The 24,243-nt window shown below is 41.3% G+C and overlaps 1 protein-coding gene across 4 annotated transcripts in view; it reads left to right on the top strand.

Annotated features, from left to right (window-relative positions):
• Positions 1-24,243, top strand: part of TLE4 (TLE family member 4, transcriptional corepressor) — a 100,304-nt gene that overhangs the window by 33,423 nt on the left and 42,638 nt on the right. For 2 of the 4 annotated variants that reach the window (XM_030004659.2, XM_030004657.2), the window contains exons 6-8: positions 9,107-9,181; positions 23,326-23,530; positions 23,946-23,962. In XM_030004659.2, the coding sequence (XP_029860519.1) occupies positions 9,107-9,181; positions 23,326-23,530; positions 23,946-23,962 (297 nt within the window). The remainder of the gene's footprint in view (positions 1-9,106; positions 9,182-23,325; positions 23,531-23,945; positions 23,963-24,243) is intronic. The other 2 variants (XM_030004658.2, XM_030004660.2) reach the window with 2 other exon arrangements.

The following is a 24,243-nucleotide window of genomic DNA, read 5'->3' as shown; positions in this document are numbered from 1 at the left end:
TAAACGATTGCCTCATTGTATCTATTACAAAAGTGGGACTTTGTGTTGAGACTGTTTCCTTTTGAATCTCTTGGTGCTCACAGATGACTTTCCACTGGGCTGTTACCATTGTAACTTGATTATTTCCTCCAAGTCCATTATAATATCATTTAAATACATCTATAAAATGGAACATGTAGTAATGTGCTAAGCAAAATTTTAGTTGTTTAAGTATTTTGCTCTTACGTACAATGCAGTGTTTCTCACAATTATGACTTTGTTGGTCTGAAATCAGAGGACAGCTTGCAAAAATGCTAGAAAGGCATGATTTGTGCTACATTCTTGGCAGCGGGCATTAAAGTTCGGCAGAAACTTCTATTTTGGTATACTGAGTAGTGATGTAGCAGGCATACAAATGCAGCTTTTTTTTCTGCCTTTTTTCTCTCTGCATCCCAGATTACTTACTACCTTAAATCCTTTTATGTTTTCTGTGTATTTAGGGAATATATACAGAAGACTGAAACTCGCTGTGAGCTAATTTCTCTAAGCACTAATTTCCTCCAAATTATGATTTGCTGGTATTATCTTGAGTGCATTGTAGATACTTTGAGGGGCACTGGGATTTGGGTGAGTTGGTGGGAGCTAGTGAGGGAGCCTTGGAGCCACAGGTGTGTGTGAAATAAAATGAAAGCGTGGTTCATGAAAGGAGACCTCGGGTGCATAACGGCTTCCCCTGCCCACCCCGCTGGAGGAAAGGGGCTGGAGGTTGGGGTCTGCTGGTGCAGGCTGGCATGCATCTATTTAACGCATGGTTTCGTTTCAGTAGAATCGGTAGCTGAGAAGTCAAAGCTGGAAGGTATATTTCTGTGCATTTCATCTGTAAAACATCGTGCCTGAGAACACGCTGCGACTCTTTCTCCCACCTTTTCAGTTGTTCCATAAAATGCCATTGCGTTTGAAGAGAGCTGCTCATCCTGCTGCAAACGAGAGGCTGTGTGCTCGATATTAGCATTCAGCTAATGCGCTCTGTGTGTGTGCATCTGTGTGTGTTTGAAATGAGAATAACGCTATCAAAACTAGAACCTGACAATGTTCATGAGTGCCGCTGTACTCTCTGCTTATAAAGATGGATTTGTGGAAACTAAATGGTGTGTAATGATCTAGTTATATTGCTGGGGGACCAGAATTCAAGTCCTGCATGGATCCAAAAGGAGTAGCTGTTGATTTTATACTTTGACTGCTACAGAATCTCTATACATACAGTTACAGGGTTTTATCTGCTGTGCAGGAACAGCACAGCATATAAAAACGAGGTGTAAAGCTGATTCATACTCATGCTAAAGTGAGCACTAAAATGACACGATTTTGAAACAAAGGCAGGGGTGAGTACTTGGCAGGCAAAGCTGTGATCTTGGCAAAGACATGGGATCAGCATTTCCATGACAGAGACATCTTCTCTAGAGTATGTGATACTGTGTTTAGAAACTTTGTAACATTACACTGGTGGTGGTACTGGTACTGCTATTTTCAGCTGAAATGCTAAACAAAACTTTATTACTGTACACAAGTAAGTCACATTGCTCTGCCTCTGTAAACCCAGCCCATGTGCTTTCTTGGAGTAGGTGTTTTCTTGCCAGTTAGACAAGCAAAGGGATTACATGGTCTTAGAATACGTTTGAAGAAAGACGTGTTTGATTTACAGTGACTGATAGATTTTGGCCTTTGATTTTGGAAATCCTAGCCTCCACCCCCTCTACATGCTCATGTGGAATTGAGGAGAAAAAAAAGGGGGGGATGGGGTGGGAAAAAAAGGCTGTAGGTTTTTGAGCTTTGATGTTGGTGGCATCCCACTCAGGTGAGCATGGGCTCTCTCTTTCTCTGCTCCCTATGCATTGTGCTCTCCTGTCCCTGGAGCTAAATCGCCCGGGACTCATTCTCCTGAAAGCTGGTATTGGTACATTTTAAGTCCCTGCCTTAGAGGGAGAAGGCACTGTGAAGGCTGCACATTGTACTTTGTTCTTTTCATCCATTGAGGAGAATCTCTCATGTGGTGCTCACATGCAGCAACTTGTGAACTATGAGCCAAGGGCCCCCCTCACTGTATAACAACCTGCTGGCCATCAGGCTAGACATGGAGAGCAATTTTAAAGTATTTCTGGACTTAGACATTGCAGTAGCTTGTCATTAATATGCAAGTTGTAAGAACTATGTAAGTAGACAACTGAGATGATCCAGATTGTAAATTTAGAAAATGATGTTGTCCCACTTCTGTCATTGGTACAGTACTGCCCAGTGGGGGCTTAAGTACACCAGTGTCGGTGTGCTGAATGACTGTGCTTTACTTTGTTAGGCTTTAGATCAGAGCTTTGAATTAAGCAGTTTTGGATCTGAAAACAGGCTCTTGTAGGGCTTCTGTACTAGTGAGCCTTTGCTTTTTAAATCCACAGCCCATAAAGTTTCCTTCACCTGTTTGCACATCTCGTTTACCAAGTCTTACAGCTCCTGCTCTGTGCATGTTGCATGGTGTCAAAGCTCTTTGGACTACAGAGGAGACGAAAAGGTCGAAAAATACACAACTTCAGCATTTTTACTTGCATTGACAGAGACAAAAGGGACCACTTCCGAAAAGCCGGTATGCACATTCATCTTGCGTGGAGACAAGTGTGCTTTCTAGTTCACTTAGCAAGAGGGGAGGGGGACTAGACAGCAGACAGGGATTGAAAGGGGAAGCACAAAAAAACTTGAGATGTCTTGACAGTGCCACTGATCGTGATAGTTTTCATATTGGGGTTAGGAAAATCTTGGTAATTGTTTGACCTCTGTTAGTAGAAACACTTACTTAAATCAGTTTATATTGGCATATGCTGATGAGGCAAAAGAGAACTGATCTCCAGATTTGACTATTCTGCTAGTCTTGGTTTCTGTCTAATTTGTGTCTTTAAAAAGTGAGTGTCTTAATGGAAGCCTCTTTATTTCATCATCCAGATTAATAGAGGATTGAATTGCAGCATGCTTTTGCTGTTTATGCATTTTGCATACAGTCTAATTGTGGAATAGTGGCTGAAAAATGCGATCAGGCTCCTTTGTATTGTGCCTGAGGGAAAAATGAACAAAATACAGTGGTTACATGCACTGATGGCAACATTATTGCCTCATAATAGCACCAGGTTAACTTGTCTTATTGCTTGTTAACTTTGTAAGGAATCAATGGCTTGCGATAACTCACTTAGAAGTAAGAAATCGTGGCCAAAATCGCTAGAGATCTTGTGAAAAGGATGCAATTATAATACATCACCCTACTGTGTACTAGTGTCTGCTTTGTTTCAGGGGGCAATCCAGTAAAGTATTCAGGAAATTCTCCAGGCTTCAGTCAGTTTTACTGTGCTGTACATCATCTAAGCATATATTCGAAATAAAGTTCCTAACCTGCCTAAATACACAGTGAAGTAGTACCTTGTTTTTATGTTGACTCCAGCTTCAGCAGACTGTAAAAAACAGCACCAAAAAATACGAGCTTCCCATTTTGATAGGAAAGAGTGACTTTGTGGTCAAAGCATGAGGTGGACCTCAGGGGCAATGTGTGTTCAATTTCTGCTGCGGTTGCAGGCTTCCTGTGTTGCAACAGTCATTTTCCACCTCCCTGTGATGTTGTGAGATACCAGTGTGCTCAAAGTAGTTCCTATTGCATAAGGTGAAGGGGGTGCCTGCAAGGTTGTAGGTTAGTACTTGGAGGTTGTTAGCACTCAGTTAACGTAGTTTTGATCTGCTGCAGCTGGTATAGACAGTTTGATATTCCCATCATCAAATGATCTAGCCAGTAAGATGCAATTCATTTTGGATCTAAAGCCGTAGATCATGCCTCTGCTAATTTACACTTCTTCTCAACTGAATTTACCAGCTGCAGCACAGTGTGACACTTGCACAACCCTGTAGCTTTCAAGCTGGGGCTGGTTCCTGTCTGGTCAAGCTGGCGTGTGTGGCTGGCTGCAACCTGTGGCTGTCGTTGTGGGACCCTGTGGGCTATCAAGAGCTGAACGACATCATGTGCTGGATAGTGGTATTTGTTCAGTGTGGCTGGAGATACTCATATATCATGGTTACCTTCGAGTAAATATTGACTGTGTTTATATTCATGAGACACACACAGGCTGGCTGATTTACAGCTAACAATGTAGTTGTGGCAACTAGGAGCTCAGCACAACCTGCAAAAGCTGCTTGAGAAGCCAGACAAATGTTCACAGTATTGGCCCCTGTCAACTTCCATGCCACATTGCAAGCATTATGTAGGCTGGAGGAGGCTGTAATAAACTTTTTCTGAAGGTGCACTTTCCATTCCAACTGCCAGTGAACTAGCTAATAACAAGCTAGAAGGACTGCTCTTTAATAGGAATTTTCAGTTCCCCATGTATGATAAGGTGGTCAAACATACTTCAAATATACAACAAAATGCCAAGCACTGGCATGCATACACACAATGAAACATACAAAAAGGAAATGCTGCATGCAGTCTTTTCCTTTCAAACACTTCAATATTAGTTGATGGTTTTCCTTTTACAACAGAGATATGGGCTATAATGTGTTTGCTCTTCTCTGTACATACATTCCCTAGAGGCGCTTCTAAAGTGCGGTAAATTTGGATGAAGAGTGTGAGATCCATTATATAGAAGCAGAGCAGGAGTCCTTCCATGCTGTTCAAAAGGAAGTAGTTGTTGGTCTGAGATGTGAGAGGCTGAGAAGACAAAATTATTTTCCTCCCTTAGACTTGTCCCAGACTAGAGCTGAAACAGTAACTACAAGGAAGCTGTCAGATATCTGTAATCCTTCTACCAAGGAAGGCATCTTAATAGCAATTTATTCACATATTGCTAATAATGTTACTACGTTTTATGAAGTGGTTGTTACATCTTGTCTGAGTTACGGTGTCCGGACGCAGTGACCCTGCTGGTCCCTTTTAGTTTTCTAAGTGTGTGCTGTAGTACATGGTAAATGTGTGTTTGCTCTCCAGTTCTCACTAGTGTTTTTGGTGCAGCCTCGTCTCATTATGCTGTCTCTAGATCGGGCTTTTCAGAATGGCACTGCTGCAGTTCTTAAGCAAGACCTGGTCTGTACTCCCTCTAAACAGATAATACAACAGAATAATATGAATAAAACATAGCAGAGCCCGCTTGCTTCTGCAAAGTGAATTGTTCAGTGAATTTTGCTTTGGATGTTGTTGGTGGTGCTGGAGACAGGCTGGAATTAGGCATTTTTAACACCAGCGTCTGTGTACGTGCACCAGGGGGAATTTTGGCTGCTCGGTTGCTGTCAGCATGGCTCCCCTGTCATTGGGAGCTGCGGGGAGCTCTGACATGGTATAAAAAGCCCAGGTATTTTCCACCATGCTGCAATGCCTGTGCAGGAGCCAGGGCTCGGTGACAAGACAGTCTGGTGAGACAGTGCAATGGTGAAAAAGCCTACATCCTTGTTGTGGTCTCCATTGTTGCCACCCACTGTGAGACTGAAAGGAGGTGATTTTCCAACACAAGGCAAGAGCAGACACACCGCTCATTACAGAAGGCAAAAAGGGGTGAAGAGAAGAGGCAGGGAAGAAGTTAAAAGGGAGAAATGGTACGAGTCTGCATGACAGGCGGGGCAGGGTATTGAGTTCATTGCTCCGGCCTCTTAAATGCAATGCAAAATACTGTTTTCCGGTAACTGATGAAAATGGGTCTGTCATTTGCTTGTGTGCACAGAGGAAGGCTAGCATTAAATGTGTGTGAAAGCTGCAACCCTGTGTCTATATTTGGTTGGGAAAAAAGTAACCCTTTTTTTGGTTTTGCTGTTTTTACTTGGCTGTAAATAGCTACGTGATCACCCGATGGGCAGGCTAATGCGTACTGCTTGGTTTTAACATAATGCCGCTTGTTACCGGCACGCTGGCCAGGGAAGGCGTTCGAGCACGGGGTGAGCACTGGAGCCATCCATCCTTGGGTACCCACACAGGCTGGGCCGGCCAGCTGCTGTCCCACTCAGCAGGCACCTGGGCTCCCTGCCCCTCACCGTGGTTTTGGGTCGCAGCGGGTCCCCGGAGCCCGGTCGGGCTCCTTCTCTGCGTGTAGAGATCTCCACTCGTTCCTGGAGCCGCAGTCAGTAATGTGGAGCCCCCCCGGCCCGCCCCAGGTTCAGAAAGGCTGGGGGCAGCTGGTGGGCTCTTCGAAGCCTGTGCAGCACGCTGCCGTGCCGCAGGGTGACTCTGCTTTCTTTCCTGTGTCTTTATCCACTGGAGTGTGTGGTTTGCGCCGGTGACTTGGAAGTAGCGCTGGGGTCACTCGGGGCAGCCCCCCCCCATGGGGTTTCGGAAGCTGAGTGGGAGTCTGCTGGGTTGCTGCAAGAAGGTGGAAGTGATGGAAAGGCTAATTACAGACCATCTATTTTGGGTCTTTTGCATACTATGCCACTGAAGCTTAAATCAATGTTAAGGCAGCTAGCAGTCAGAGAGTTTTAATTCTCTCCCGTACCTAATTTAGGTTCAGTGTTACAAGCCCATGGGTTTTCTTCTCTCTATGAAGGCTTGATCCCAAACACATTAGAATCCATGAAAGATGCCTTGTGTGGCTGCTTAGGGAATTTCTGTCTTACAGTGCTTTCCAGCAGAAGTCTTAAAGTGAGATTTTGGTACCTCACCCCTGCACCTTCTCTTCCCCTCCCCTGAGAATGAAATAATGTTTTTCCCACATACCCCTGAGAGCCATTCTTTGTATGTTTGCTGTAAAGGAAAGGAAAACATTCAAACTCTTGTGGAGTTGACTTATTTTTCCAAAACCTGGATGAAAATTGGAGTAATTTCTACAGTACCTTTGATGTTTTCAGGCTGGCTTTCTGTAGGTCGCTCAGAAGTTTTTCTTCTCCTGCCTGTGACCCTGGGAGCAGGATTTAAGTAAACGGGTGTTGAATGCTCATACATACAAACCAAGACCTAGGTCCCTTTCTTTACCTCAGTGCAAAAAGCATTGTCTAGGAAATGGTAGGAAAGCAAAGATGACTGTGAACTTCTCAGTAAATGTTTTTGGTGTTCTTTTTTAAAGTAATTTTAAAGATTTTTAAAACCCATTTGGGGGGTTTTTTTGGATGACTTGATCAAAAATGCTATGACCCATTCTTGGTGTGGCTGACCTCCACCAGAAAATGGCGGTGTAATTTTTATGTATTTATATGGCACCCTGTTGCCATGTAAAGCCACAAGTCACTGGGCTTTCAGCTACATTATCGGCGAAATCTGTACCTGTCCTTAACATGTGATGACCTGGAGATGATAAGACATTGTCAGGAACTTCAGTCTTGAGTATCGCAATTTCCTTTTTGCTGGTTATCTGTGATAGTGATACACCACTGCATTTTTTTTTTTTTTCTGAATGCCAAGAACACATTTGCTTGTGTTCAGCCTGCTTTTTGTTCTTTACGTTGTCTGCTTATAAGTGACAGATTTGGTTTACGTTAGCACTGTAGCTTTACAAAACTCTAAATGGGACTGCTGTGATTTTGTTTGCAGTAGTACGTTATTTGCTCTCCTGGCATTTCCTTCATTTAATTCTTCTTTGCCTAAAAACAAACAAACCTTAAAACCATTTTATTCCTTCCAGGAGTGTTTCTAAATCACCTTCATTATTTGCATTTATCCATTTTTTGTAGAGGTCAGCATTTCTTACAGTTACAGGTGGATTTTTAGGCTTGCTTTTCCTCACCCTGAGGGCTTTTATGGGAGAGAGTTCATAAGTGAAAATGCCATTTTTGTTTGTGCATTGCACCGAGAACCAGCAAATCTGAGACTGCCAAGCCCCCGAGGTAGCAGAGCCCTTCCTTAGGGTCCCCTCTCCCAGCGGGGCTGAGGGTGCTGCCCGGGGAGTCTTTCTGATGCTCTTTACCTATTCTTGTGTTGGAAGAAGTCTTGAGGATTTGGGTCCCCACCTTATTTTATGCAGCTTTCTGCCCCTGCTAAGGGTGCATGGGAGGTGTTGCTGCATGGTCTGTACCTTGGCTCTGCTCTGCCCATATACACAGCCATGGGGCACAAACTGGAGGCTTTAAAGAGCCCTTCTCAGCCCTTCCCTTAAACTTTGCACCAAAGAACATCTAGACATGGGTTTCGATGCAGGGCTGATGTTTCATCGTTGTGGTTTCAGCACCTCTTGAGGTAGGCAAGAGCTCACTTCATTCTGTGTTCAACCCGTGGCTGTTAAATCAAAGATTACTCACTTTCAGTGCAGATCACACAACGTACTTGCAGTACTCCCTGGCCCCGCCTTGTACCAATTTGTCGCGTGTAATCCTGATCCTACGAGGCCTCCTGTGCAGATGGATTTGCCACCAGTGGAGCTCCAAACAGGCATGGATCTGGTTGCAAGATGAGGACCTTATTTTATTTGTAGTTGATGTTTTCAAATAAGTATCAATCAATTTTCAGCATACAGCAATTTTGAATTTACTGCAGGAGTACAGTATCACTCAAACTGAGATAATATAACCACTGAAGCTTGTAAATTGTGTTGTTAATTAGACCATGTGTTTTTGATGGACTTTTTAAAGCTATTAAAATTTACATGTTGGGGATTCAAATAATTAGTTCTCTTTCACGTGTTTGACAGAGTTGTGAATGGCATTTTAAATTCCTTTCTTATGGTAGAGCTGCTTTGAAATGTACCTAGAAGCAGAATCTGTATATCCTTCAATGATGTGGGTGCCATGCGCTTGTTGAAAATACGTACCTTTCTTTTTCAGTATACTTTTTTCTTTTTAAATCAAAAAGTTTCCGCGGCTGTAAGGAAAGTGGCTTGCATTTTAAGTTGGCCTGTAAATTCAAGAGCACATTGTGCTGATGAACAAAAGGAAGATATTTCCCCATTTAGCCAGGTTGTAAAATAGCTCTTTGGGGAGCAAAGGTATAATTCCTGGCAAGTAATGGCATAAAAAAAATTCTCCACTTACCTGATGCTCTTGCAGATCAACACAGGATGTGACTTGTCTGTTAAAGAACAGTTCTTTCAAGCCCTGCATGTGTTTGAAAAGCAAAGAAAAAAGATAAAAGGAAGAATCTGTGCTTAATAATTTAGAAAACAAATAATTTTATTGTGTTTCTGATCTTCATTTATAGCACCAGCAACAAGTGGTGCAGGCTGTGGAGCGTGCCAAGCAAGTGACCATGGCAGAACTGAACGCAATCATTGGGGTATGTGGTCTTTCCGTTTTAGCTCTAATAGTGTTTGTAAATAGCTTTTCTTTTTCTTTCTCTCTTGTATGAACTCATTTCCATCAGGTGGGCAAAAGTTGTGGGCAGTGGTGAAGTTCAGTAGCTTGACCTTCATAACAGCTGGGTACTACCTGAAAACTTTTGCTTGCACTGTACTGAGAAGACAAACGGGGTAATTAATGTCTGTGTTGTATCCATTCCCCGAAGCTGGGTCAGTATCTGGGGTTTTTTTGTCCTTTTTAAGTAACATTGCTTCCTTTGCATACCACGTGCCAGTCTGCTTGTGCAGCCACGGTAATAGGTAGCCTTCATATGCCACACTGTGCTTTAGGAGGGTTTTTCCCATCCCTGCTGCCCAATTCTTTTTCTGGGTGGTGGGTCAAGACTGTGAATATTCACCACACTTTTTATTTGTACATTAAAAAATAGCTGTTACTTTAAAAAAACAAACAAACAACCAAAATCCATGGCAAAATGACTTGTCACCAGTGCGCTCATAGGCGCCCTGCTCCTAGTCATCTAAAAATACAGGGGTGTAGAGCCCCTCTTGTAAAAGCTTTACTGCCAGCGGTATTAGCTCGGTATAGCAGTCCTGCAAGATTTTATGGGTGTGGGCAGCCACAGTGTTTACAACTGGAAAGGAAAAGGCATAACAACAAAAGCCATGGCTGTTCACACTACATAAAATAAAGGTGAGAAGTCATAGCTTAATAGCACATTATTCACATGTGTAATTATGCAGCTGGTACAAGCAGTTGTTTAAGTTATTCTAATGAAGACACTACAACTGTACTTCCCATCTTCTGCGCCCTCCCAAATGCTTTTTCTTTTGTGTATAGATTATACATAAAAGTCTTTTCCTTTTTTTTATTCAGTGTATCAAACACACTTTGAAATGCTAATTATTCCATTTACTTTCATTAAAATTCAAATTGCTGAGTGAAGATGTGGATAAGGGTCGCCGAATAATCAATCTGAAGTGAAGATATTGCTTCAATTATGCCTCTGTCTTTTAACAAGGAAATCAGGACTCTCTGATCATTGCTGACGGTAGTGTAGAGCAGCGGTCTGATTGTAGCTTGTTTTTAATAGGCTGTTTCTAACTCTATTTTGTATCCCTCTGACCACAAGAAAACACTGGTAGTCAATTAGAAGATATAAATGGAAAAGGTAACCTTTATTTCCTCTGAAGTGCCCGTTAGAAAGAAGGGGGTGAATCGGAGCGAGTCGTGTAGAATCATGAATAACATTTGTTGTATGTCTTTTACGCTCCAGTGGGGAGAGTGGGAGATGAATAATTTCCCAATTAGTTTTCATTACCTAACCAAAAATATTGCCTTCTATTAACATTCTTTGCATAAAGTAAGTAGCTAAAGGTTGGCTTCTTTGTTAAAGAAGTTTTTATACGTATGTGCTGCATGTGCATATGTAGCGTGTGTGTATGTGTGCACGTACCATTTTTTGTGTGTGTGTGTACGTGCACACGCGTGTGTATGAATACTTCATGGTCTACTACTGTACATTTTTGCCACTCACCTTTGTATGTATTAGGGAGACTGCAAAAAGCAATTTGCTTTCTAGTAAAGAATAAGTTGGTTGATGTAAAACTTGTAATGTTATAGATACTGGCTATCACACTCGTTATTTAAGTTTATCCTGCTTTCATGAACCACTAAACCACACAGAATAAATATAAACAGACTAGACACTTGTCTGGGAGACTGGCAGTAACTTGTTACTCTTCCCCCATCGAGACAGAAGTAAATTTTCTGTTTTGTTTGTTGCTGTCTGAATTTATCTCTTCAGGTCAATTGAAATTCTATTGCCTCAAATTTTCATAATACCTGAATTTTAGTTTTGTGCGTTAGAATTGGACAGCTTTCACCTCCCTCACAAGACTGAATTTTACCTTGCCCTATTGCCTTTTATCACTCTCCTGTTTTATGTTGACTTGGGAAATGCTGTGTGGCCCTCTCTTTAGTTTTAGAGAAACAGGAGCAATACGGACTGAAAATTTTGTGTTCATCAGGTTTGAAGAGAAGTAATCTAATCTAATCTTCAAAAAATTCATTAAAAAAAATAGAATAAATAGGATAGCAAGTTATCAAAAAATCTTAAGTTCTAGTTGTGTGTATACCCACAATAATGTTATGTCTGCCCTTAGATTTAAAGTCTGAAAATGTAGCATGGGGCTAAAAAAGGCTTGTCATACTTCGTAAAGTGAATACCAATAAAAATAAAACAAAGAACGTAATTAGAAATCATGGCTTTTCTATATCTCTAATTATGTTGTCTTATATTATTTTGCTGTTTGATAAGTCTGACAGAGTTTGTGTTCTTTTAACCCTGTGATATTTTAAAAGCTTCCGAAGTTCATTTGCTCTTTACAGTTTTAAAAATACATCTTTTAGTTACCCATTGAGCTGTGTATCAGATGAAGACAGAAGCAGTATTTAAGTTTTTGGAATACAACTGTAGCTTAAGTTTCTCTGTGCTTTGGAGCCCTATTCAGTTCACCTCACTCATGCTAAACCCCTTTGGTTTGAATGGAAGAACCCTGGGTTTGAGTTTAAAATGGCTTTTACCAGAATGGAGGATGACACAAGAAAGAACCGAATGTGCACAAATCATGTCTCTCTTTGTGTTTCATGTGTATATATTTTTGTATGAATGTGCTCTGATTTAATGGAATCTGATGAAGCACCTTTTAACTTTGCAATATTATTCTATCTTCATTGGTAAATGAACCAAATCACTGATCCGTGCAGTTTAAATGCAAAATACTGAAGTGAGCCTGGAACCCGGAGAGACTGCTTGTTCTCCTGACAATAAACTAGTTGTGTTTAATGGAATGAAACACAGTTATAATGACTTCTTTCACAGGTCATGTTCGGTTTAAAACTGTTGACGGGCTGAAACAAGTTAAATATCATCTGTCTTCTGGAGAGATGCAGGGAGAAAAGCTAAACCAAAACTAGGTATCGTAAGCATGCTGTAGGAGGACTGTAAATCTGCAGGCATCCAGACTCTGCATCTGGTGTTTGCCGTGGATGGTATGGTACAGCATTCTTGCTCGGAGCAATTTGTAGTACGCATCCAGAGCTCCTTTCCAGGTTGGGTGTATCAGGATGAGCAGTGTGATGTATCCAGTTGATCTTGTCATGTGTCACAGCTGCCATGTTTTTAAATTAGAATCTGCAAGATCACACTGTTGAAACAACATAGAAATTGTTGCCTTAAATCAGTAATATGATCTAATTAGGAATGATGTTTTCATTTCCTGTATTATTAAATTGAGTCATCTAACTCTCTTAAAATGTGGTGGGTTCTTTTTGCTTTTTTTTTTTGGTGGTGGTTTTTTTTTTTTATTTTTTAAATCCATTATGCTATATAATTGGAGCATGCTGTGTGAATGTGGTTACGTTTTAATAAGGGAACTAGAGAATTAACTTGCAACTTTATAAGAAATACATCAGAGTCTTTTTTTTATTTCTTCCTCTGTTTAAAATAGTCAGTTTTCAACTGCTGTTGGGTAGAAAGGCAGAAATGGAGGCTACTGCTTGTGTGCCTGTTTATCACATGGAGAGAGATAAATGTACCAAAAACTTAAGAACAGGTATGTGATGGTGTTCAAAGAAAATGCAGTTTAGCACAAGAAATGCTGAACCTCAATTTTTAGCAGTGACATTTTAATGATAGGAAGTCTGCAAAATTATTTGCCATCAATTGTGAAGGCAATAACAAGCCTTGGTGGTTTTTCACACCCTCTGTGTTAAGTGCTTTCAGAATGACAGCGTAAACTGTGTTGGAGAACTCCAAGGAAGTAAAACTGATTAAAATGTTCATGCTTGAATGGTGCTGATGGAATAGTTCATTTGGACTTTCTCTACCTCCTGCAGCTCAAGCTGAAATATTAAAATTCAGTGGATTTAAATCTCTCTCCCCTCAGCTCAGGAAAAAAACATTACATTTTAATAGGTTTTAAACTCGTAATTCATTGGTTTGGAGCAGCACTATTAAATCTATTTAAATATTCCTTGTATTACTAAGGAAATGATTTAAATGATTTTTCCTTTACCATTCTATACATCTGAGTGAAAAGAAAAAGGCTTTGGTTTAATTTTTAAAGATCTTGTTTTATTATGTCACTTTTACTATCTTCTTTAAAAATAAGCAAATGGCAGTTACTGGAAGAAAGGACTCCTGTATTGTCACATATAATCATCAAGCTATAAAGTTCCTTCTTTAATACACCGCTTGTCACAATTTCTACCCTGTGTTTGAGGCTGAGGTGCTTGTTTGGCCCATCGCGAAAGGTGTGTAATTTTTGGTTGCTTTCAAGCGAGCAGTCCATTTCACAGCTGTGGAGAACGCCGCCTGTTTAAAAAATAACAGTATGCCATTGCAGTTGTGGAAACCTCTGGAAGTGGTGCGGTGCAGATAAGTACACACAAGTTGTAATAAAAACTTGGCGTCGGTGCATGCTATCATTGCCATGGTGCCCGTGGTCCAGGGCTCCTGTCGCCAAATGCCGAGGGGCTTTTTTGCGTTGGTGATTAACGTACAGAGGCATCTCCCGCTCCTCGCGGAGGGTGGGTTGTTTCTGCCTCTCGCGTGTGCTTGCACTGCGAGGAAGAGCGAGAGGTTTTTGGGGTTGAACCCAGGCAGCTGAGGGGAAATGTTTTGATTCCCGTTTGTACGGCAAAGTCATTCCTGCCAAGCGTGCGTGTTCAGAAATGGGAGCTGCGGGGAGGATAGGGGATGGCGGTAGAACGGGCAAGTGTGTTGTAGCATGGGGGCAACAGTCACTTGTCTCTCCAGCCCTTCTGTATTTCTTGTTCAAAGGCATATTAAGCAGTGGTGGAAGCTTAAATGCTGTGAAACAAGTTGGCCATCTGCCACGTGTTGTACACAGGTTGTTACAGTGGGAGGTGGCAGAGGAGGTTGACTTAATGGGTGCGTGCTTTGAGTTGTGTTTGTTTGTGTACCCGCAAGAAATGTTGAAATTCATTCTTCCCTGTTTAATTACTCTTGTTTGCTGCTTTTGTATGGAGGATGTGTGATGATACGGTCCTGCAAATTCTTTGATGCTGCCTAGTGCCTGAAATTGAGTTGTAGAGGGAATTGCAGACATAGAAGGCTTTTGGGTGAGCACTTCTGGTTTTGAATTATTCATCTGAAGTCTGGCTAGGTTAAAGACACTTTGGTTTTGGGGGGGGAAGAGGTGTTTTGTAGGAATTTTTCTTCTCCCCATATACCCAGGGGCCAGTTTAAGAGCGAGCCTTAAAGGGGAGGCCTAATTTAAATAAATCTCTTCATATGCAGCGTTATCCTGATTTAAGAAAGCTGAAAATGAGGCACGGGATCTTTTTAGGGATTTTTGAGGGAATTAATTAGAAAGTAAATAATTCCAGATTCCATATTTACTGAAAAAAACCACTCTGAGGATGGATTTTAAATGCCGTTGTTACTCTTGGAATGGGCTGCCACTGTTTTCCTCTTCTCCTCCTATTTTCAGTAGCTGTGGTAGCTGCTGAATTTATATTGGTCTATCGCTATATAGCAGTCAGTAACACTGCAGTGTGAAGTGCAGACCACTTATTACATCTCACTGCCAATATGCTGATGCCAGAGGCCCTGCTTGTTTTGCTTAAGTAAGTGCATGTGACATGAGTGTTATGGCTCACATACTGTATCTGATCAGGCAGGAGAGCTGACTTCTGCCTCCATGTTTCCCAAGGTTATCCAAACCCTGGCACCAAAGCTATGTGACCACCGTATCTTTTTTTTTTTTAATTAGGATTAATCTGTGCAGATATGAGGAGTCCTACGGAGAATTTTCTTCATGTTCTACTGCATGAACATATGCAATATTTTATTGATTACTTATTTTTGTACGGTCTCACTTCACACACAGTAGAAAGGAGAAAACGCTGTTGCCAAGGTGGTCTGTACTCCAGTGTATGGAAGCTGTCTCCAACCAAATATAGATTTGCCATACTCCCATCAGACTCTTGGTCCGTTATGTACTATATATTGCCTTCAGTGATGGCCTTGTACCAGTGCTTTGGAATAGGAGGAAAAGTGTATAAAGGATCTTTTGATTTTGAAGTATTGTGAAGGCAGGGGTTTCCCAAAGAGGCTTCATTGCAAAATTAGCGATGTTTATATACTCAATGGAGATGCAGCCCATTTAAACATGTACCCTTACTGTACAGTATAGCCTAAAGACGGTTATTACTGGGTCATGGTTTCATACCGTAGAGCTCAAATATCACTCCTAAACAGGGTTGTATATTTGTTATCTAGACTTCTTCCCAACCACACTTGGTAGGCTGTTGCCTACAGCTGTGAATGAGGACTAGGATTTCATACAGTGGACCAGTTAAGCGTTTGCTTTTCTTCACGTATGTGGGTAGTTCTTTTGGTGTCTTCAATCTTAAACATAGGCTAAACCGAGGGCTTTAGTGCTTAACTGGGACGGACAGTAAAGTATTGCATAAGGAAAGTATTTGCAGATGTTAAGTTCATCCATGAAGAAGGAGTTTAAGTGGTCTTAAATCTTGAAATTGTCTGATACTTCAGAATGTCTGACTTCACAGTATATGAAATATACTTAGTATATGAATGCATCACAAGGATTGATGAACTTACTCCAGTAATGTTTCTGAAACAAGGGAGTAATGCTTTCCCTGTTCTACCTTTGGAGAAGGCTGAGGCAAACAGAACAAGCGGTCCTTCCACAGTCTTGGAGCTGCGACTTAAATCCAGGTGATTTAATCCTTGTCAAGACTTTCCTTTATCAAAGCTGCTGCAGCTGGGAAACTGCACTAAAGCAAAAGAAATCACTTTAAGTTTCAGTTATTTGACTAATCAGCACTATGTTAAAGGGACAGAATACTACATCTCTCAATGAAATCTGCTTGGAGAGACATAATGATATCCATGTGTCCTAACACCTAATGTTGACCTGTGGGAGGAGGCTGCTCACCACTGAGAAGAGTAGGCATTACACTGCTCTGCACAGGACCGGAGCTGCAGCAGAAATGGCAGTCTTTAAAGATGCAGAATGGGTTGGAAGAATGGATCAGTCGAAGCAATCTGGGTTTTTATCCCAAGCAAAGACAATTTGCTGAAATCCAACACAGTGTGTGTTTATGTGTTGTAAGCATGATGAAACATAGCGTTAGCTCTTACAGAGTTACGGAGCCAGTGCTTCTCAGTAATTGCTATCCAGAAATTTGACTTGCTAAGGATTGACTTTTAAAGATGCATTAAAGAAATGCATGTGTGAGATGCTTAACATGCATGTCTTTTATGCTAAGACTACATGGCTCTTAGACTATACCTTGTGAGGAAGCTTAGAAGTGAATTACAGTTGCCACATTAAAAGCTCTGGTGATAGAATTGCTTATAGATTTAGCAACTCGGGTCTCTCTGTGACCAGTGGCATTGCTTAACTTTTCTTCTAGCTTTTATTGTTTGATTCATTATACATCTCAGATGGTACTTTTTTCACTTTTCAGTCATGTTTATGTAGCCCAGAGTTTCAGAAACTTTTTCATGGGAGAGCCCTAGAAGAAGGTTATTTAGGACTCTGCTGGGAAGAGCATAGTCACTGCTCTCATTTTCTAGCTCTAAAGAAAAGGACCAAGATTCACCAGGTCACAACAGGGACACTGTTTTCCTACTGTCAGTCCAGAGGAGAGAAGATCTCTTCCTAGGGTCCATGGATAGGATGTGAGTGGAGCACTTGGTAAATAAGGTACTCCAACCAGTGTGCACTTACCTATTCAGAGCTGATTTTTGCCATCTGTTCAGCTGTAACAGAATACACCCAGTTGCTGTGATCGTTACTCTTTTCTCTGCATTGGTCTTTGTGAAAAAGCTTTGAAGTGGAGGTTTGGTATGTGTGGCCCATTTCGCACCACTGGCACTCCATGAGGTAAGACCTTGAGCTTACTTGCATTTGGTGCTTTCAGCCTTCTCTTGCAGGAGATGTGGATTTTCTTTGCCTTAGATAGCAATTGATGGGGGAGAAGGAAGGAGAAGAGAGCTTAAGTGGCATGATTTATGCAAGAATTTCTGCCCTTTATTAAATGATAATAGAAAGTGATTCTAAAGAGCCTAATTCTGCCTCCCTCCGCCTCCAGTGTGAAATTGAGATGGAGAGGAGTCTTGCAAGCAGAAGAAGGAACTACTGAACTCCAGGATTCTGGGGGAAGGTGCACTTGGTCTTTTGCAGGGGGCTAGGTTTTTCCTTTATTAAAATGCTGGCCTTTTTAACCACAAATCTTCATTTGCTAGTAGGTTGTATTAATTTTTTTGTTACTTTTGTCCTCTGTCTATGCTGTTTCACTGAGTGAAAAATAGTCATAAGGGGGGAAGGGAGGACAAATGGTGAAACATATATCCTGACAGATATTCCTATATATATGATTAAGAACGGAAATGTGCTCTGCATATATTGCCTTTCATCCCACAATATGATTCGGGAGGTGACTTTTTGTTCCTAGATCACTTAAAAGATCTTTGAGGCAATTTGTAGAGATATGATCCTGATAGTTTCTTTGTTATTTATGTAGGAGTTCTAAATGCTCCCCTTCTGATTAATGACAGCTATTGATTTTTTCCCTTCCCCCCATAGTTTTCTCAGTGGAGCTTGCTTTCCTCCTGTACAGTCAGCATTCTCAAAGGCAGAAATTACTGATTCTTAGAGAGTAAGAAGCTTGGCATTTGCTGCTTTTTTTAAAAAGTTTATTATTATTATTATTCTCCTTATTCTCCCTCTTTTTTCACCGTTTTTCATTTTTTTTTCCTAGATTTTTTCTAAACAGTGCATTCATTCCCCTTTGTGAACAGAAACAACATTTGTGTTTTCCAGTATATAAGCTGCGCCTGATTGTTTAGAGTCCCCACCAATCTCTGATACCTTTCTTTCACACTGGGCACGTTCATTTGCTAAATGATCACTCTCCCTTAGAAGAGTAAAGATAGTAGATTGCTCTACCCTACATCTGTACCACAGTCTCTTTATGGCAAACCAATGATGCGATATACATGCACAGAGCTCCAGGACCATTCCACTGGAGGAACTGCTCCATGACTCTCTTTGTAGGCTGTTTTGCTGTGTTGTATTTTAGCATCAGAAAAACCTTTTTTGTAGTGGTGTGCCAGCAGAGAGAGAATTGTACAAAGGAAGTACAAACAGTGCACATCGTGTCAGGGGTGCGAACAGGCATGACAGATAAAATTTCCTATCATCCTAAGCACACTCATAATTGTGTGTGCCAAAGGACTTCCTTTTCTTGCTGGTCTTTAAACCATTGACATTGATACTGCGTACTCTCGAGCCATTATTTTTATGTCTTTATTTGCTCTTCATCTTGGTTCCTGTTTTATCTGTATGCTATCTTACTAATGATTCACCCTGAGCAATCAATCACTTCATCTAACAAATTTCAGACAATGAAGCTATTATATCCAGAGTTTTTGAGGTCGCCTCCCAGCCGTATTGCAGGTATGGGTAGTGCACGCATGTATATAGATATAAAATGTCTTTTTGAGACATTAGTTTGTTAACATTAGAAATGACTTCAGGTTAGAGGAGTATGTTCAGGTTGTTTGGATAATGGCTGTGAACTTTCAGGGTCTGTAAGAGGAAAAGTGGTAGATTACTGTGACACAGAGCTGCTTGGAAAGTATCCAGTAAAAACTTGAACCTTTTCCAGGAAAATAGGCTTTGAATGTGCTGACTATAACAAGAGAGCATTAGAAGCTAATTTGTTAGTGGGTTTATTATCACATTTTACTTTAAATTTGATCTCTTAAGATGTGTTGGGAAAAGAATTAGGCTAAGCATCAATATTTAGAATTGCAGTTGTAAAAATTAGTGATACTCAGATAAGAACCTTTTGCAAAGCCTTTTTACCCATTTGTTTAGATGTGGCTTTGGAGTTATTTTACTCTTTACTGTAGACTGCCTAGAACAATATACAGAAAATTAAAAAATAAAACCAGATTAGTAGTAACCAGATGTTATCTTTATTTGACATGTGTTAATATGTCTTGAAAGTTTTACTTCAGTTTTTACTACTGAGCTGATTTCAGTGATCATCTTCCTAAACTTACTACCAAAAAGAACACAGTCTTCTTTTTTGGCTTCTTTCTGACTGCTGGGTTTACTCTTGCTCTTATATTTTTGTGTGTCGGATGTTTCTTAAAAACATTGCAATCTATTCGCAGTTCTGTAGGGCATATCTCTTGGTAGCTAACTGTTGCTGGTTTTGTTTTTAAATAGTTCTGGGAAATTTACAGCATAATAAAGACTGGTGTAATGCCTTTGCAAGTTTTCACCTATTATGCGTTGATGCTGAAAATGTATGCTTGACTTTACGCATACGGTAGTCAGCTGTGATGGGATTGTCTAAAGTTAACCACATGCTAAGAGTTCATAAATAACATGACTGAGGATAACAAATTAAAGGGAAGATGGAGCAGTGGGAAGTGAAAGCATTACAGCAACATCAAAAAAATTATGTGGTTGCTCAGTTGGCTCATTTTCAGGCCTTCCTTGCAAGTTTTTAAATTGTGTCAGATTTTATGATCTAAATTCATGGTATAGGCAGAAAGAAATGTAAACTTTCTTCCACAGTGGGGTGTTTCTGTATGGGGAGAATATCTGTCAGTTGTCTTACTCCTCCATATCTTTGGCATTTTGATGACTAGAGGAGACCACCTTTTTTTACCACTTTGTAGCACTAACCTGATGCCGAGTGGGTTAAGGAATTGCCCTGTTTTTATAACTTTCCCTGCAACCAAGCAGCTGTGTACAGGCCACCCGCGAAGCTGATGCTCACCAGTGACACCTATCGGCAGTGGAAAAGCAAACCAAAGCTGTGAATATCGTGGGCATTTGAATTTAGTAATAGATTTCAAAGATCTGGAAGTGGCAGTTAGAGATGCACTGTCACTTTGTCTTTACCTTCTTGAGTACGTCTGTTAGCAAACAGTGCTTAATTATGAAATTATATATTTTTTTTCCTTTTGCTCTTTTAGATTCTGAGAGCAAAAGCTTGCCCAGTGTTTCACTTGAATTCTTGTCATTTCTGTTTTCAGACCAGTGCCGCACTTTTGCCGTATGACAGTGCTGAAGGTGTTGGAGGAGCTCATAGTCCTTTCCTGTACCAATGCAATCCTAGTCAACGATCCTCCTCCTGTTGTTGAACTTTTAGACCCACGTTATCCATGTCTGTGTGGCACAGGCATGCGGGGCTATACTGGAATTTTGGGTGTTAGCTTAGATTTATTTAGCAGTCTGGTTTTCATACCAAAGTGTTTTTGTGCCGTTACAATGTGACTAAATTGCACCAAACTTCTGCTGTATCAGTGAATGACAATTTTGTCACTGCAGGGGCCATGTTCTTTCTAGATTTGATGTTCCCATCATTTTCCATGGAAGAGCTTGGTCTCCTCAGAAGGGTTCTCCACGGCAGGAAGGCTGTTGGTTTGGTTTTTTTTTTTTTCCTACTCTCTCCAGTTATTTTCAGAGCTCTCTGGAATTCAACTTGCAGTGAAAACATGTCAGTTCTTGGCCAAGAGGGACTGGGCCAGCCATGCTGTTCTGGGTGATGTCAAGCCACTAGGCACTGAGGTGTCATTACCCATACTACTCCTAATGCCCATGTTATATCTGGGAGGCATTAATGATGTTCAGTACATCCAAGGTGCAGTCTGTGCTGCTGTCTTACTGAGCTATGTAGAGAGGTTCCTAACAAAGAGCAGTAAAAAGGGGGATTGCACTCGCGGTGCAGTTTTCTTCAAGCTCTTCGGAAACCATCCTGTATCCATAGAGGAGGTCATATAATGCAAACTGGGTGGGTCATTAGGCAGATCTATATGGATTGTACAGTACTGTGCAATGAGTGTCCCTTACCTGGTACACTTTGGTTGACAGAGAAATACTTAACAAGGGGAAAGCTCTCTCACTGTTGATATGCTCAGGCTCTCCTCAAAGTCTTTGCTTCAAACCACTGGCGGATTCAGGCAGATGCCTTCTTGTAGTGGTTTATAGCATGTTCTCGAACAGGAATGGGAAATTCCTTGTTTAAAATGAGACTCCAGAACACAGATTATTTTGTCCATTCCTTTTCTTTCTCTCCTTCTCTTCCTCCCTCCCCAAATCAGGCGTGCCAGATTGTTCCCTTGCTGTAAGGCAGCCCCATTCAAACCCTGAAGCTAAACATTGCACTGTTGGCTCTTGCTTCGTTTCATTGTAGTTAATTTAAAATTCTGAGAAATGAAGCATCCTTCCATAATAGTATCAAGCAAGAAAAATGTGTTTGATACTTTCTACAAGAAGGAGCACCTGCTGGCATGACATGGGTTTGCAACCAGGGAAAGGATTGAGCCTTCCCTCTTCCACCTGGAAGAATTTTGTTTCTGTTGTGGGTTTTGGGTTTTTGTTTGTTTGTTTGTGGTTTTTTTTGTGCCCCCCCCCCTTATTTTTTGTATTTTAAATTTTTTTTCCTTTGCCTTCCTTTTGGATTGTTCCCCTCCTTTCCCTGGCACTGATCTGGGTTGGATGACATACATGTGCCACTGCCAGTCTGATTCTACCACCTGGGTTGTACTTCCAAGAGTAAGAGAAGGATCTGTACTTTCAGAGGGGGGTGTTGAGGGAGGCATGCGTGCAGTGTGCTGCGCGACTTACCTAGTATGCTGTATGTGACTCTCAGTCTTTTACTTTCAGCCCTTACGTAGAGATTCATGCTAGGGAGGGAGGAGAAAAATGAAGAGTGTATTGTCTCTTGTTTCATTAAAGAGCTGGGTTGCAAGGTGGGAAGTGAATTTAGGCTCAAGTGAAAACCAAACAAAAGTAGGACTTGAATCTTTGCAATTAGGAATTTAAAATGGAATGTTTTTATGCAAAGCGAGTTAAGTTTTTATTTCTTCTTCTTCCAAAGTCCTCTATACAGACTTGCAGGGGGGAGAGAGCAATCCTAGAGGACTTTTGATTCGATTTACCCTGAGTCCTGAGCAGTGACTGCTTGAAAACAAAAAGAAAATTTCAGAGCTGATCTAGTTACTGTATGAACAGAAATTAGTTGGACGGTTAGTGGGCAAGCCTTAGACCTGAACAGATCTCACTTGGGATATAGTTAACATAGCTTTTTCACCTGGTTCCACCCCCCCCCCCCCCCCGCCTTCTCATTGAGTAGCAACAAACAATCTGCCTATCCCACAGTGGTTAGTATAGCACAGAGCTTGGTGCAGCCCTAGTTGAGGTCAAGCACTCCAATTCGAACCTCTCAAGGGCTTTCTCTATGTGTTGCCAGTGTACTGGTAAAAATGACTTTAAACTCTTGTCAGCGCAGTTACTGGTGCATGCATCACAGTCCCACTCAAATAAACCTGTCACAACACAGAGTCAGCAGCTAGAGAAGAGTACAAGGGCAGGCCTCTAGCTTTTCATTCGAGCATCACTAAACGTGCACAGAGTGCCCAATTATTTCAGCATTATTGAGCAAGCCTACAGGAGGACCCAAGCCTTGCTACATTAGATTTTCTTTAGTAATTTGCTCAAGTACCGCTGAGGACACTTAAAGGGCTTAAAACGGTGGCTGCAACCAGTTTCCTTTTCTGGATTGTTAATTCAGGTTTTCTCTTTCAAATTAACTCTCACTGCATGCTGTGCAGTAGCGCTGGGAGAACTGTTTAACACTAATTTTCTCAATTTTCAGCTGCTTTTTTTTAGCATTATATAACTGCTTTTATAGTTACATATGTTTTGATTAGACGTGTACGTGGTGCATTTCTGCTAGAAAGAGTAAAATGCAATACCTCCATCAGAGACATAAAAATTTCACCAAAACTGTAAAATTCCTTTCCTTTATTCTTTTTTTAAAATTTTTTGTTGTTCTTTTAATTCAGCCTGAAGTTTACCGATTCTGTTGTGTCCAAACATATGGACATTTTTAAAATGCCAGGGTGTTTGTGAGAGTTGATATCTGGATCGATCAGAAGCATTGGTTGATATGATCAATCACATTTGATGTACAGGATCAATCAGACAACCCCTGGCTCCCTGAACAAATTCAATATCTGTGTTTCGTTTTTCACAGCAGCAACAACTCCAGGCCCAGCATTTGTCACATGGACATGGTCTTCCCGTGCCGCTCACTCCGCACCCCTCGGGCTTGCAGCCTCCAGCCATCCCACCCATTGGCAGCAGTGCTGGTCTCCTGGCACTGTCCAGTGCGCTGGGGGGGCAGTCCCACCTCCCAATTAAAGATGAGAAGAAGCACCATGATAACGATCACCAAAGAGGTAGGTGCTGCCAGATAAGTGTGTGTCTTCATTCATTTCTCTTCTTTCCTTTTTTTAAACTCTCCTCTTTAAAAAAAAACAAACCAAACCAACAACAAAAAAAGGAATTTTCACAAGGATTCCTAGCTAATTGCTTCAGTATTTATTACCTAGAAGTAGCCAGAAATTGTGTTCAAATGCTAGAAATCCAGTTTCATAAATCTGGCTATACAGTATTAATAATTAACTGTACAGGAAAGTTAACATCTGTGCAATTTATTATTTAACAGACATCAGGATTCTTTCTTCCGAGTATGATAAATGTATAATTTTATGTAAACTAACTAGCACTTTTCTCTTTCTCTCTCCCCCCACCTCCTCATCCCCTGCCACCGCCTCCTCCCCTCCTTGCACACGGGGGCTGCTCTGCATGCAGACAGAGACTCCATCAAGGTAGGGCTCCATTTCATAGGTGTAAGGGGTGGCATGAAAGAGCTGCACGCTGCGTTTTTCTGAAGTATGGCCCAGAGTGTTGGAAAAAGTCACAAAGTGGAACCGGGTGGTGACGCTCATGTTGATTAGCAAAGCCCTGCACAGACTGTGTATCACACTTAGAAAGTGGCTGGTAGTGGGGGAGTTAGGATTGCAGGCAACATGCCGTGCTGTGGGTTTGGTGGAACAGCACTGAGCCTGTTCCTGGGTAAAAGGAAAGGGCTGCCTGGGCTCTCTGCCCA

Source organism: Aquila chrysaetos, chromosome Z (assembly GCF_900496995.4).
Source record: "Aquila chrysaetos chrysaetos chromosome Z, bAquChr1.4, whole genome shotgun sequence".
Classification (NCBI taxonomy): Eukaryota; Metazoa; Chordata; class Aves; order Accipitriformes; family Accipitridae; genus Aquila; species Aquila chrysaetos.
This window is presented reverse-complemented; position numbering and strand designations above follow the sequence as displayed.